A 16,017-nucleotide genomic window follows, 5' to 3' on the forward strand; every position below is an offset into this window, starting at 1 on the left:
TAGGTGCCATTTTCTGTCCTCCTTCCGTTTTCTCTGATTAAGATTTGGAGCAGGGGGCTTAGTAGGTGAGATGTGGGCCACAGCAGTTGAATTCAGGAGGGCATGTGCGGTCGCTTGTGGGGTACATGACTTTCTGATTCTCACAGCGTTAATTACCGCTGAGTGCTCATTATGTACCCGGCCAGTGGCAGAGAGAAGGGCTTGGGTGGGCCCCTGGGCATCGGCCCACCTAGAAATTTCACTGTAAGGTCTATGGCCAATCCGCCCATGTGACCGATGAACGTGACGTCACTCGACCTAGGAAAAGCAGAGAGAAGGGCACTCACAGGAGCACCGCTGCCTTCTGGAACAGCTGATCAGCGGGGGTCCCAGGTGTCGGACCCCCACCGATCAGATACTGATGAGCTATCCTGAGGATCTTTAGTATAAAAATGTCAGAAAAACCCTTTAATCTGACTAATAGTTTCAGACAACCCAACTGCATGATCAGCTAAAGCTACTTGCATGCATGGACTTAAGGTATCCCGCAGGCTGTTCTGAAAGAGTTCACCGTAATTGCCATTGCTGGACCCCATTCCTCACTCCATTAGTGATGAGTCTCAGCCAGACAAAAACTGCTGCATGCACTGGTTTTTGTCCAGCCAATACCTGGCGCTCATGGGGGAAACCGGCCAGATCCCATCATAGTCAATGGACTCTGGAGCTGAACACATCGGTATTCAGCTGAGCTGGATCCAGTGAGCTGATACCTTACTGCAGGTGTGAAACCAGCCTAACATACACAGTCTAAGGGCTCATGCACACACGTAATGCAATGTGGTCCGCTATCCGCATCGGATGGTCCGCAACACAAAAAAGTAGTGCATGCACTACTTTTTGGCGGTGCCGAGGCACAGGCAGAAAGTCCACTCCGTAGTGCTTCCGTGGGCTTACGATCCATGTTCTGCACCGCACCGCATCTTCCATATTGAGAGCCCATTCAAGTGAATGGGTCCGCAGTTATGATTTGGTGCGCACACAGCCGGCGCCCGTATGTTTGCTAACACACACAACCAACTAAGCATTCAGTACTCATCCTGGGGAAGCCATAGTTGAAAAACATCCTTGGCACTAACCCAATTGCTCATGCATCATAATGCAGCTATGTGTAAGGGGAATTTGTCTGAAGAAACAAGACCCAATGTTGTGTTAATATAGAAGTAAAATGTAACTTTATGTTCTCTGCTTAGGTACAAACAGCATAAGACAGACTTCAAGGAGCTTCCAAAGGATCGTCCTATTCTGTTGCCATGTAAAGTCAGCAAATGCCCATGCAAATCCTATCACTTCGTTCCTCGGAATGGCTCCCAACCAGTCCGTTGCCGATGTAAGCACCTTGCTGACGACCACAGTGTTACAGGATCCTTCAACTGCACCAAATGTAAGCGCGATCCTCTTCCTTCTCTATGGTTGTCACATGTATTTCTTAGTTCTACCTCACTGCTTTCACATTTTTGGTTTCTCTCTTTTTCACAATCTCATCACTAACAGCCCTAATACACAGGCGAGCAGGAAGGAGAAAATGCATTGCCTGCCCGATAGCGGCATTTACATGTAGCCATGATACCTGGTGTATGGGGGATAAACAATCGTTCTGACAATCATTCATCTCCATACAGTACCACTGTCTGTCAACAGCACATCCCTGTTCACACAGGGCAGCGTGCTGCATGACAGATCGTCTGCCAAAAGAGTGTTTACATGGGGTAGTTATCAGGAACAAGCGTTCATACGATAATTGCCATCCTCTTTTGAAAATTTCAAGGGTAGGGTCAGAATGATCCCTTGGATGCAGCTGGTCACCTCTTGTTCTCCCAAAGTAAAGGTAGAGTGCAGCCTTCAATGGCAGGTTTCCCAGATCTTGCCTGTAACATCCAATTCTATGCCTGATGGGGCAAAACCAAGCAATTCCTTAATATTGATGGTTGTACCCCATGGATACTGGTTTGGCATAGTCCACACTTTTGGATAGTGCGAATCGATTCATCCAAAGTTCTTCAGCTGTGAGTGGCTGTCCCCGCTTTTGAAGAAGCTTGATTGACAGGGCATCTCGCCTGGCCCTATCTCGTCTCGTCTGCTGGGATTTCTTTCTATTACACGTGGTAATTATCCTATCCCGTGCGGCGTGCAACCCAGCGTGTGCCGGCCAAACTTCTTTCCCTATCTCGTCCGCCTGACTGTCAAGCACAGAGGCTCTGCTTCTGATAGCGAAGGAGCCACTTTTAAAGCCTCTCTTCCCAGAAGTTTAGCGGCACATGCAATTGCTCATCTCTAGTCGCTGGGAATCTGCAGGGATACCTGTTGCAGCACGGTTATAAAAAGATGACAAATAAAAGAGATGTAAACGACTGCAAGAGGAGTTCTCACGCCCACATAGGTTATTTTATCTTTATCTATAATTGCGGCAGATCCGGCAATCCGGACGCAAACAGATGCATTTGTCAGACGAATCCGGATGCGGATCTGTCTGACAAATGCATTGAAATACCGGATGCGTCTCTCCGGTGTCATCCGGAAAAACGGATCCAGTATTTATTTTTTTCACAGATTTAAAGGTCTGTGCATGCGCGGACTGGAAGAATAGATCCGTCAATGCGGCAATTTTAATGCTGAATCCGGTACTAATACAGTTCAAAGGAAATTAATGCCAGATCCGGAATTCTGGCAAGTGTTCAGGATTTTTGGCCGGAGAGATGCTGCGGTATTTTCTCTGGTCAAAAAACGTAAGAGGGACTGAACTGATGCATCCTGAACGGAATGCTCTCCATTCAGAATGCATTAGGATAAAACTGATCAGTTCTTTTTCCCGGTATTGAGCCTCTAAGATGGAACTCAATACCGGAAAAGAAAAACGCTAGTGTGAAAGTACCCTAATATGATTGTGTGTGCGGACAAAAAATTGTTTGCCGGCAGCAGATCCTGCCACCTTAACAGCCTCTGCTGCCGGCAACCAATGATTCTGTATTTGGATCACTCACCCCTTATACTATTGAGGAGATTACTGCATGTAAATGCAGCGATCTCCTCCATCCATTGATGAGCAGGAGATTGTCAGGAAAGAAAGCTTCCTTCCCGAGGTCCTTCAAAGAGGTCTTGACTGTGGGTGTTGACATACCTAGAGTGTCTTCACATTCATATTGTGAACCTTTGTCTGGGCTTTTACTGCCCCATTAAGTGAATACATACTGAGGTTTAGCATGTTTCGTCTCCTTATCCAGTAGTGGTCCGTGTGTTATTTGTCATGTTATGGATTCCATGCAGGGGCGGACTTGGAGCTTAAAGTGGCCCTGGAAAAAAAAAAGAAAGTGGTCCCATGTTGTAGGGGAGTCCAAATTGACAGAAGGCGGGGCAACACAAATGGCGCTGGTCAGCAATAGCACAAAATACGGTCCCCCCAGAACCATATACCACAGAGTAGCACAATATATTGCCCCAAAAGCTGTCCTTCTGTTGTGCCCATCAATAGATGCCATTTTCTGTCCTCCTCCAGTTTTCTCTGGAGCAGGGGCCTAGAAGGTAAGATGTGGGCCACAGCAGTTGAATTCAGGAGGGCATGTGCGGTAGCTGGTGGGGTACATGACTTTCTGATTCTCACAGCGTTAATTACCACTGAGTGCTCATTATGTACCCGGCCAGTGGCAGAGAGAAGGGCTTGGGTGGGCCCCTGGGCATCGGCCCACCTAGAAATTTCCCTGTAAGGTCTATGGCCAATCCGCCCCTGATTTCATGTTTCCATGGCAATAACAATGATGTCTCATAGAAATTTGTCATGAATTTTGACCCTACCCTAACCTGTCACCACTAGATGAAGGGGAGGAGTGCACATGTCTATAGGTTTGCACTCTCTCTTTGATATTTGATATCTCATTTTCCTGTTTGATCTTTGCATCTCTTCACGCAGGCTCGAACTGCGCAGGGTTCCATAGTTCGTTCACTTGTGGATGTTCTCAGCCAGCATATACACACGATACCGTCGTAGAGACAAAGGAAGAAAGACAAGCTCTGGGAAAACCTGTTGGACAAGATGTTCCATATGCTGCTATGGGGGGATTGACTGGATTCAGCTCTCTTGCTGAAGGCTATATGAGACTTGATGAAAGTGGTATAGGTATGTAGCCGTGTATGTGGCCATTTTGTGAATAAGCACTGTGGTAGACATGTTCTGCATATTCTTATATTATTCAGTATACTCCGGTTGTACATTCATTTTACAATTGCCATTGATGCACTAAATGTATTTTTGTGCTAAAACAACAGTTGACCTTTGTTAAAACTTTTGATATCGTTCCGAAAATTACATTTACAGCAATTCCCTAATATGCCTATTAGCCTTTAGCGCATCATGACAGCCTCATCCTCTGTACATTGACAGAACACAGGCACGTCATTAATTTTCCTTGTATTTGCTCTCCCCTATTAGTTTAATTGTTCTAATTTGTAAATGTAGCAATTTAGCTAATAAGTAAGGATTTACCTTTTAAAGGGGTTGTCCGGGTTCAGAGCTGAACCCGGACTTACCCTTATTTTCACCCCGGCAGCCCTCCTGAGCCTGGCATCGGAGCATCTCATGCTCCGATGCGCTCCCGTGCCCTGCGCTAGATTGCGCAGGGCACAGGCTCTTGTGTTTTCAATAACACACTGCCAGGCGGTAACTTCCGCCCAGCAGTGTGTTCGGTGACGTCACCGGCTCTGAGGGGCGGGCTTTAGCTCTGCCCTAGCCGTTTTACTGGCTAGGGCAGAGCCAAATCCCGCCCATCAGTGCCGGTGACGTCACCGGGCTGCCTGTCAGCCCCATAGAGAGCCCGGTATGTCACCGGAACTCAGAAAAATGCCTTTGCCCTGCGCGATTTAGCGCAGGGCAAAGGAGAGCATCGGAGCATGAACTGCTCCGATGCTCATGTCAGGGGGGCTGCCGGGGTGAAAATGGAGGGATGTCCAGGTTCAGCTCTGAACCTGGACAACCCCTTTAAGGCAATTTTCTAATTTATTTTACGTCATCGGGACATACCTTTTAAATAAAAGCGTTTGTATTCTGTAGCTCTCCTTGGCGGAGAGTGTAGTCCCTGCAACATCTTGTAATACAATCTCCGTATTAAAAGGCTACTTGATTAACGTCTGATGCGTAAGCTGTAAGTGGAGAAAGTCAAATTCAACAAGTCACTCCCGTGCGCATAGAGGTTGCTCTACACAGGTGCGTGATTGTATAGAGCTGGCTTTTTAAACGCCACAAAGCCAAAGATCTACTATAGAGAAAACCCCTAACGTAGGTTATATCGTTTTTCAAGAACATTTAAAATACTCTTCTAGAAGCCCCTATACACGGCAGGGGCGGATTGGGAAACTAAAGTGGCCCTGGAAAAAAATACCTAAAAGTGGCCCCATATTGTAGGAGGGTCTAATTTAAAAGAAGGCAGGGCAATACCATAGCGCAAAATAACACATACCAAATGCACACAATATATTGCCCCAAAAGGGGGAAGCAATGCCATAGCGCAAAATACTACATACCACATGCACACAATATATTGCCCCAAAAGGGGGGTCAGCAATAACATAGCGCAAAATACCACATAAGCACAATATATTGCCCCAAAAGCTTTCCCTCTGAGTTGACCATCAATGGATGCCATTTTCTCTCCTCCTCTTCCAGTTGTCTCTGATTATGGAGCAGGGGCTTAGAAGGTGAGATAGTTGAATTCAGGAGGGAATGTCACTGGCCGGGTACATGACTTTCTGATTCCAACAGAGTTAATTACCACTGATAGCTTATTATGTACCCAGCCAGCAGCAGAGATGAAGGCTTGGGCGACCACCTGGGCATCGGTCCACCAGGAAATTTCACTGTAAAGTCTATGGCCAATCTGCCCCTGGATGTTGGGGAAGAGAAGGAGTGAGCAAATAGAATTTTTCATCTAATTTGTTCTCCTGGGAGATAAGCCACCGCCAATCGGGCGAGATAGCTTTCGGCTGAACAAGTGTTCATCTGACTGCTAATGAAGGTGAATAGCCAGTGACTGGATGCAGGCGATGTCAAACCGGATATTTTCAGCGATAGACCCCAGCGGAGGATCGTGGGCCTGGAGGAGAAGGAGCTGGGAGCCGGCGCTGAAAAGCAGGGAAGTAATCTTCCCTTTACAAGTCCGGCAAAACCTCCCGTTCTTGCACAACCCCTTTAATGTAGTTTAATTTGTTATCTTTATGTCTGTTACTCCTTTACAGACATTTACAGCAATTGCTTGTTTTACCAACGACATTGAATGTTATACATGCAAATTAAAGATGAGCGAATTGAAGTTGACAAAGTGGAATTCGATCCAATTTTCAGGAAAAATTCAATTCGGAATCCAAATTTCCTAATGTTTCGTGGTAACGAATCAAATTTTTTCCTAAAATGGCTGCTGCACGTGTTAGGACATGGAGTAAGGAACTCTGGGAACGAGGGATTACCCACAATGCCAGGCATGCAGCCAATCAGCAGCCAGCCCTATGATGTCACAGCCCTATAAATAGCCTCAGCCATCTTGGATTCAGCCATTTTCCCAGTGTACATAGTGCAGGGAGAGACGTTAGGACGTTAAATTTTTATTTTGCTGTATAGAAATTCAGGTGAAGGATAGGGAGGAATCATTCCACAGTATTGAAGCAGAACAGGGTTCAGTAGGGGAGGTTGCAGCCTGGGTAATAGGCACAATCCTATTACACCTTGCTGCACTGACTGCGGATTCAAATTGCCATTATACTGCTTTGTAATTCCAGAAAACTGTTCTTGTTATTGGGGTGAAGGTGCTGTTTGATACAGCCATTAACAGGGTTTATTACAAGGAAATATTTCTACCTCCTATTTGCCCTTGTGCGGTGCAGTTATATGTTCTAAGGCATTTTTGGTTTGTATTAGTGGTAAAAAAGGGCTTATTAGCCGTTGTGTGGTGAAGTGAGAAAATTACAGCCCTTTTTGGCGTGTATTAGTGGCAAAAAAATATATTGCTTGCTGTTCAGCGGTGCAGTTATATGTTCTAAAGCCATTTTGGCATGTATTAGTAGCACAAAAAAAAGTATTTGCCGTTGTGCGGTGCAGTGAGAAAATTACAGCCCTTTTTGGCATGAATTAGTGGCAAAAATATATATATTTGCCGTTCAGCGGTGCAGTTATATGTTCTAAAGAACTTTTTTGCGTGTATTAGTGCCACAGAAAAAGTATTTGCCGTTGTGTGGTGAAGTGAGAAAATAACAGCCTTGCTACCAGTCCAAAATGGGGTCCTTTTTTACACCATCTGAGAGGCAGGACAAACTGAACTATTATAGACACATCCTATGTAGTCAGTTGGCCGCTGCCTATCTTGGCCATCGTCCATCCTCTTGCAGGTCTGACCGGGGGGCCCTTTGTGCTCAATTTCCTCTGCCATGGCTGCTGTGGCAGGGTGAGGGGGTAGGAGCAGTTCCAGCTCCATCAGCAGCAACTTGAGTCTAGAGTCGCTGATGAGCAGCTTTCTTCGCCCACCTAGTGAAGAAACTACTCACCAGCAGCAGCTAGACCTGGAGTAGGTCCTGAACCAGCAGGTGGTGGCATACTTAGACAGCACCCTGCCACCCCACATTAAAGATCCACTGGACTACTGGGCAGCCAAACTGGATTTGTGGCTGCAACTGACAGAGTTTGCCCTGGAAAAGCTGTTCTGCCCGGCCAGTAGTGTGGCATCAGAGCGGGTGTTTAGTGCTGGGGGGCCATAGTTACCCCAAGAAGAACTCGCCTGTCCACCCAAAATGTGGAGAGATGACCGTTGTCAAGATAAATCAGGCATGGATCAGCCAGGATTTCCACCCACCAATGCCTGATGATTCAAACTAGATCATCCATGGTGCGACACCAGCACTTTGACAAAAGAGACTAGTTTCTTCTGGCTACCTGCCCTAGCTACTATTCTGATACTGCCACCCACCTGATGTCATACATCTGATGCCAAGTACTCCTTCTTTCCCCCACTATCTTCAGCTGGTGCTTGTATTGCCACCCACCTCCCCACTCTGTCACCGGGTCACTCTGTGGTCTCCTGATGCTGCTGCCACCTCCACACTATGTCATCTTGCCACTCTGTGGCCTCCTAATGCTGCTGCCACCTCCACACTATGTCACCTTGCCACTGTGTGGTCTCCTGATGCTGCTGCTACTTCAACACTATGTCACCTTGCCACTCTGTGGCCTTCTGATGTTGCTACTACCACCTTCACACTGTCATTGTGCCACCCTGTGGCCTCCTCCTGAAGCTGCCACCGCCACCTCCACAGTGTCATTGTGCCGCTCTGTGGCCTCCTGATGATGTTGCTACCACCTCCACACTCTGTCATTGTGCCACCCTGTGGCCTCCTCCTGATGCTGCCACCTCCACACTCTGTCATTGTGCCACTCTGTGGTCTCCTCATGCTGCTGCCACCTCCACACTGTCATTGTGCCACCCTGTAGCCTCCTCCTGATGCTGCTGCAGGAGGGAAAAATGAGATGCACAAAAGATCCTGTCTATGTAACAGCTGTAAGGCCTGCATGACATGGTCCCTAATTTGCATCAGAATTGACTCATGATTTGGTAGCCAAAAGCAGGAGTGGGTACAAAACACAGAAGACATGCAAATATTCCATTCACGCGTCATCTCTGTTTTGGATCTACTCCTTTTTTTTATTTTTTTTAGCAATACTGGTAGATTACTGACCAAATACTGACCGAGTAAAGGCGGATGCACCACAGACAGGATCCATTTTTGGGGGTTATTGTTCTGACGGATCAGAAGAAGGGCAAAATAATCAGTGACGTCAACACAAAACTACTGCTGACACCCTCTCCACTCTGTCGGGGGGGCTCTGCTTGTATAAGCGTTTAATAGAACAGGTTCTGTAGACATCTATGTGGAATCAGCTGAGGACGGTGTAAAAGGAGTGCGCTTCTTCTTGACGCTAACATTGACCTGTAAGGCTGAGTTCACACTTGAGTTATTTGGTAAGTTTTGGCCACGTGACTGCCCAAATAACTGAAGTGTGCAGTGATTCTAAGAGCGATGTCTGTCATCTGCATGTCATACGGACTCACAGTATTATTTCACTACCACAGCAGACTCCCTATGCATGTTACTGCAAGGCACAGTGTTCTACACCACTATAAATTCTCTCTGCAGCCAGTAAATAGCTATTTTTAACACGATTTGCCACAAATAAATTCAGATTGAACAAAATTTTTTGGTAAAATTTGGTGAACCGTCCGAATAGAATTTTTGCTAAATTCGCTCATCTCTAATGCTAATATATGCTTATCCAGTAAAATCCTCCAGATACCAGATCAGTGAAAGGAGCTGTTCTGTAGACTATGCAAAATATAATAATTTTATTCTATTGGCATCTCTGCAGACAATGGATGCAAATGTTTTATGCACTAACTTTGTAATAAGGATTGTGATAGTTGGCTGTTCCATGGATACAACAACCATATTGGACTTCTATTCTTAGGTGCCCCTAGTAGGCGTTTTCTGGAATCCCCTGATGATGGTGGATCTCACCCTTTTCTAAGAGCATATGGCCCACCATCTTCTAACATTGAAGGTAATTAATTCTTAAGTCACAATGCTTTTAAAGGGAAGTTACTCTCTGTATGCATGCTATCTTTCTATTATGTTGTATGTAAATATGATCATATTAACCCCTTCGTACACCGCTCTATATGTATGGTACTGGCACACTGGCTTCCATTTATAATGGATGTCATGGCACTGTACCCGTTCAGTTGTAAGATAGATAGAAAGGATAGCCCTGAACTATTTGTGTAGTCAAATGGAGGGTCTGAACACTCATGTGAATAGAGCTATCCGCCCCATCTTATTGCCAACCTGCAGACGTTCTTGATTCTGTTAAATTGCTACTGAAATAGGTCCAATTGCCAAAATATACACATGTGGAATCAGAAGACATATCTGTTTGATGCATGATTGCAATAGTCACCACACCCTAAAGGGAGCTATTAATGTATATTCTTGCTGTAGGGGTATGCAAAGTAGTGTAATTCATAGTAGCCAGTGCCTAAAGGTCCCTTCGCACTGCCCAACTGAGCAGACAATTGTCAGGAAGGAAGCGTCCCATCCCGACAGTCGCCTGCTTGTCAGTGAAGGTGACCACTGTATTTATATGCAGCGATCTCCTCCACAGTATGGGGAGGAGCGACTGTTAATGCCATCGCTTATTCCCATACAGACTCATCGTACGCTGGCACGAGAGTGCAAACGATAATTTAGGTGACTGCACCAACAATTTATTACCCGATGAAAGAGCATTTCGCGGCAGCACCTTCGGGCAGTGTAAAGGGACTTTTAGTCATAGTGTACCTCCATTTGCAATGCCTGGAAAGTGTTATTCACTGATCATCCTAAAGCGGCTGTCTCATAAGGAATATTTTTACAGTTTCTGTAAATTCAGCCCATTATTATAAACATTTTTGTATTTACACTTATTAGAATGATTCTATCTTCAAATATTCCCAGAACAATGATAGTAACTATTTAATCACCTGCTGTTTTTTTAGAAAAACCTTTCTTTGTCCACGTTATTAAGGGTGACGTGGTGGACACACATGCTCTGTCTTGCCTTTCTCATTCTGCTCCTTTGGTTATGTGGAGAGACCCTTGGTGTGGGAAGTCGCCTGCTTCTGAAGCTGCAGCATCTTTCCTGCTTTTCAGAGGATATGCTGAGTAATTGATAAGAGTATGAGACAGAGTAAATGCTGTATAACAGTGGCCAATTATTCATCTGATAATCACTAATGACTGCTCACCTGAACAGTCGTTAGCGATCATCTTGCAATGTAATTCTGTCGCCGATTGCCCGATGAATGAGCAAATGCTCGTTCATGAGGCAGCTCTGATTTTTTTAAGCATGCTTAAAAATCTGCACTTGCTGACGGCGGATCACGCTAATACCAATCTGCCGTCAGCAAACCACGAGACAGTATGGCCTCATGCACACGGCCATTGTGCGGCCGTTCCATGTTATTGGGGACCATTCAACTTGTATGGGTCCGTGGTATGTCCGCACTGCGAAAAAATATGATGTCATATTTTTTTGCAGTGCGGAACCACGAAAATAAACACCACGGAAGCACTCCGTAGTTCTTCCGGTGGTCCATTCCGCATCTCCGGAATTGCTGACCCATTGACTGCATCCGTGATGTGGGGGCGCCCAACGGTCGTGTGCATGAGGCCTTTGGGGGCGAGTGGTGGCATAGCGATCGCTCCTCAACATGCTATGGAGGAGATTGCTGCATGTAATAGCAGCGGTCTCCTCCACTAGCTAGCAAGCAATTGCTGGGAGGGACAATCGCTTGCCCAATCGGCCTGTGTAATACAGCCTTTACTGTTAGTGCACTTTTTCAAAGAAAAGTTGCTGCAGCTTCATAATCAGCTGCTGCAGCCCTTAGGAAGTTTCTACAAAATATGTCCCTCTTATAGAGCAAGTAGTCGTGACGTCAGTTAAAGTTAAGCAACGAGGACATGGAGTCCCCTTTGTAGAAGGTAGTGTTGGTACCCAGATGTAGGATTGCCAGAGTGGCCTACAATCTCCCTCAAGGTGTTGTATGCACGTGTTACGGTGCTCCTACCTGGATATCCTTGGATGCCAGACGTGGCTGTCCGAAGCAGTGCAAAAAGGGGTGTTGAACTTGGGTAGTGAATAAGTAGAATAAATGGAGTCCAGACCTTGTATTAATGTTGAACACAGCTTTACTTGAATAAACCGTAATCCAAACAATTTCCAGACTTTATCTTGGTCATCAGCAGGTATTGGCTTAAGTTTTGGCAGGCAGACACATCTGCAACAATCTAAGCTCTGCTACATCTGCACTCTCTCAGCTCTGCTATATTAGCTGAGTTAAATAGGAACTTTCCCTCTTCTGCTGGAACTTAGCTGTCTGTAGTCTGTCTCTTACTTTTTCTTTAGTCCTAAGAACTTCTTCCTGGCTTCAATCTCACTTAGCTTGGATATAGGCAATGCAAGCCCAGGAGGGGACATGCAACCATGTAGAACTCACAGGCCTGGCCTGCGGGCTCAGCAGAGCAGGCAGTGCTCTGCTGGCCGACACACAGCCTTCCTGTCATGATCAGTGTGGGGGGGGGGGGGGGGGGGGACTCCACACTGAACACAGGAGGGAAGGGGAATAGTAACTGGGCCTGTAAACTAGGGAAGAAACAGGTCACCTCCTAGACAACCCTAATCCGGGCCCTGACTACCTATCAATATGAATAGACCTTGAGGGTAGCAATATTTATATGCAGGATACCTAGGCCCTGATTTCCCTATAAGGCCCTGGAATAAGTTTAGGACCAGAGACAACCCATTCCTCCCCAGATGGACGAATGGAAGTCTCTGTCTCAGGCCCAGATACAACAGGGAATATAATGAATACAAACAAACGTGACACTTAACTTCTGTAGAGATGAAAGAACAGGAACACCAGAGATGACCTCACACCAGCTCAGCCAAACCAAAATGAATCTATCTACCGCTTAAGAAGAGTGGGGTCAGACTATAAAGCATAGAAGTGATGACCACTGAGCAACAGCTGAGAAAAGGGAAGTGGTCATTAACCCTATAAACACTGAATAAAAATAAATTAAGAAGGCTGTTAGATTCCTCCACGCTCAGCCAGTCTCTTTGATCTCATGACACCAGTCACCTGAGGGGCCGTGACACTTCCCCTAGGAAGAGGTAGACTAGACTTCACACAGCCTGTCTAGACAGAGGAATAGAATGCAAGAAGGGTTTCATTATATCTAAGATAGCTCTGCACAGATTGCCGCCACCTGCTGGTGAACCAGGCACATTATGTGTAAATAGTAATTAGCAAGGAAATATATACACATATATTGCAGGAAATGGAAATAAATATATGAGATGATACATGATGCACCAATAAAGATAGTGGGGGTACAAAAGAGGTGGTAATGCCATTCTGGGGTATTACACTAGCTCACCACATGGGATTCCTCCGCATACCCGAAGTAGCATTGATGTGGACCCATAAAGGCTGTTCAACAGAAAAACTAGGTGCCGCTATACCAACATTATTCCTGGAATATCTGGGGATAGAAGCATTTAAAAAAAATAAGTGTTAATATAAAATAAAAGTTTTCAATATTGGGCTGGATTAAGCAATATTCTTTATGGGATATGGGATAACAGCCTTTAATTAGAATAGAAATGTCTGGTTGGGCAGGATATCACAATTAAAGGTACACTTTAAATACAGAGTAATTCATTGAAATATGTTGTGGCAAATTTATGATCCTGACCATTACTGGCTCCTTTTCTACGACAGTCTCTACGTGTTGTACAGACTTACTTTTTTAAAAATATATTGTTAATCGCACTCAAGGTATAAACTCCCCTTTTTTTTACTCTGCTTTCATAATCTGTTGTGCATGCTCTTAGTGCAATTAAATTCTAAGACTAAACCTCTTAAATTGCGATGTACAGAACATTTTAAATTACTTTTTAGGACTCCCCGATAGAAGTAAAGAAATGTCTAAGCTGAAGGCACAAGAAGAACAGGACATGGCTTTTTTTGAAAGGCGCTATCAGGAAAGGGTATGTAACTCATGTACTGAAAAGCCCCGGAAAGGCCAAATGGTCCGTCTGCATGCAGTCAGCCATACCCGCCCATGGCAGGGGATGCCCAGACCATGGCTGGATCATGTGCCCTTACCCTCATAATGAAGTTGATTTCTCTGATGAAAAATACTTTTGTGTTAAAACAGGCAGAAATATTATAACAGTGACACTTTTATTGGTTAACTATCAGAAGGACCCGGCTTCGCACGGGTATATTTAAAGGGGTTCTGCACTTTCATTTAACTGATGATCTATCATCTGGATAGATCATCAGCTTCTGATCGGTGGGGGTCCGACACCCAGGACCCCCGCCGATCAGCTGTTTGAGAAGGCCGCGGTGCTCCAGCAGCGCTGCGGCCTTCTCACTGTTTACCGCCGGGCCGCGGTAAACAGCGCCGCTGCCTTCTCAAACAGGACCCCCGCCGATCAGAAGCTGATGATCTAACCAGAGGATAGATCATCAGTTAAATGAAAGTGCAGAACCCCTTTAATCTATTTCATTTAATGTTTATCGTTAAAAGATATCGATAGTATCCACTATGACAGTGACATCTAGAGTACCCCGCCCCCTTACAGTGACCATCGTAGCCCTCCACCCCTCCCCACAGTGCCCCATCTCCTTAAAATGGGACCTCCGCAGCGGCCCACCCCCTTAACTTTGACCTTCACAGCGGCCGCCCCTTTATTAGTGACCTCCACAGTATCCCATCTCAACAGTGATTTCCACGACACCCCGTCTCCTTAACAGTGGCCTCTACAGCAATCTGCCTCTTAACACTGACTTCCATAGCGAACTGTGACCTTCACAGCAGCCTGCCCCTAGGGTGGCCATAGATCCGGTTTTAGGCCGGACAGTCCACCTTTTAGACTCCCTGTCCTCCGTCCGGCTCAAGGCCCGGACGGACACAGGGATGTCCTTTTGAACTACTCACTCTCAGAGAGCAGCACTGTGTGCTTTTTTGTTTTCCACACGGAACGAAAAAGCAAAGAGTACATGAGCTTTGTCTAATCTCATACGCTTTGCTGGTACTGTATTACACTGCGTTTTTTCCGCATGAGAATCTGCATGGAAAAACCATGAAACGTGTGCAGGTAGCCTTAAGTTCAGCTTTGACTATTGTCATAGAGCTCTACAAGACCAACCAGTACACGCAGCCCTTAGTTAAAGCCTATGCTTGGTGTGATGAGCCACTTGTAGCATTACAATTTTAGGGCTCATGCGCATGAATGTGTGCTAGCCAGGCCGGCTTTGCAGGCCACAAACAGCGGGTCTACAATATAGGGGCCTTGACCATTTGTGCACCGTATCACAGATGCGGACCCATTCACTTAAATGGGTCTGCTATCCGGAAGGTGTGGAACAGAGGCACGAACCACTGTGGAGTGCTTCCGTGAGGTTTCTCTCTGTGCCTCCGCACTGCAAAAAAAAAATAGAACATGTTCTATTTGTTTTGTGGTTCAGATGGATCACTGACCCTATCAAGTTGGAAAGGTCTGCATCCATCTGCAGAAACCGCACAGATGTTGCCTGTACATTGGGGACCACAAACAATGCACGGACCGGCTGGCACATGTTTGTGTACACGAGCCCTTACAGTAATGATTAGGCTCACAAATGGCGGTTTTACATTTTCCCCAGCCTAATCAGAAATGATCGGTCTTATTGAGTCCAAGCTTGTTTTGTGATATGAGTATTTTTTTGTTCTTTAGATAAAGAAAGAAAAAGAACAGAAAAGACTGAATTCCAGACACCCCGGCACTCAGCGGCCTTAAGGATGGTGGAGCAGTCAGCAACATGTGACTTATTAGCCATTTTAAAATGTCAGCAATTTGAGTTAAAAACAAAACAAAAAACTTGTAGTAATTATTCTAACCATATCATATGGACGGTATTAAGGTGGACTGACAGATTTTATTAGCTGCATCAGTAGATTTGGTTTGCATCTATTTATGAGTACACTACTTTTTTTTACTGTAGTTCCTGATCAACACAATATAAGTGATAACTGAAGATGTCAATTGTGATCCTCTGTTTTGTAGAACAGGTTCTCTTTAAAATGTAATTGTCATTTTATTTTTGTTTAGTATTGTGTAGGGATGAGGATGTTAAAGGGAACCTGTCACTTTAAAGATGTGTCTGACCTGAAAGCAGCATGTTATAGAGCAGGAGGAGCTGAGCAGAGAGATATATAGTTTTATGCAAGAGATTCAGTAAAACTTGTAATTTATCCATTTATATCTGTGCTCATTTTGGGTTGTTAAAGGGCTTCTGTCACCCCACTAAAGTGATATTTTTTTTTTGGGCTAGTGAAATTAGTTATATTGTGATATATGACAATATA

General features: G+C 45.3%; 1 protein-coding gene across 1 annotated transcript in view; it reads left to right on the top strand.

The window, feature by feature from the left end:
• Positions 1–15,686, top strand: part of FAM221A (family with sequence similarity 221 member A) — a 23,194-nt gene extending 7,508 nt beyond the window's left edge. Inside the window, exons 4-8 of the mRNA XM_044294814.1 lie at positions 1,230–1,420; positions 3,941–4,147; positions 9,530–9,622; positions 13,563–13,651; positions 15,386–15,686. Coding sequence (XP_044150749.1) covers positions 1,230–1,420; positions 3,941–4,147; positions 9,530–9,622; positions 13,563–13,651; positions 15,386–15,448 — 643 coding nt within the window. The 3' untranslated portion in view covers positions 15,449–15,686. The remainder of the gene's footprint in view (positions 1–1,229; positions 1,421–3,940; positions 4,148–9,529; positions 9,623–13,562; positions 13,652–15,385) is intronic.
• Positions 15,687–16,017: the final 331 nt, after the last annotated feature.

Source organism: Bufo gargarizans, chromosome 5, assembly GCF_014858855.1.
Source record: "Bufo gargarizans isolate SCDJY-AF-19 chromosome 5, ASM1485885v1, whole genome shotgun sequence".
Classification (NCBI taxonomy): Eukaryota; Metazoa; Chordata; class Amphibia; order Anura; family Bufonidae; genus Bufo; species Bufo gargarizans.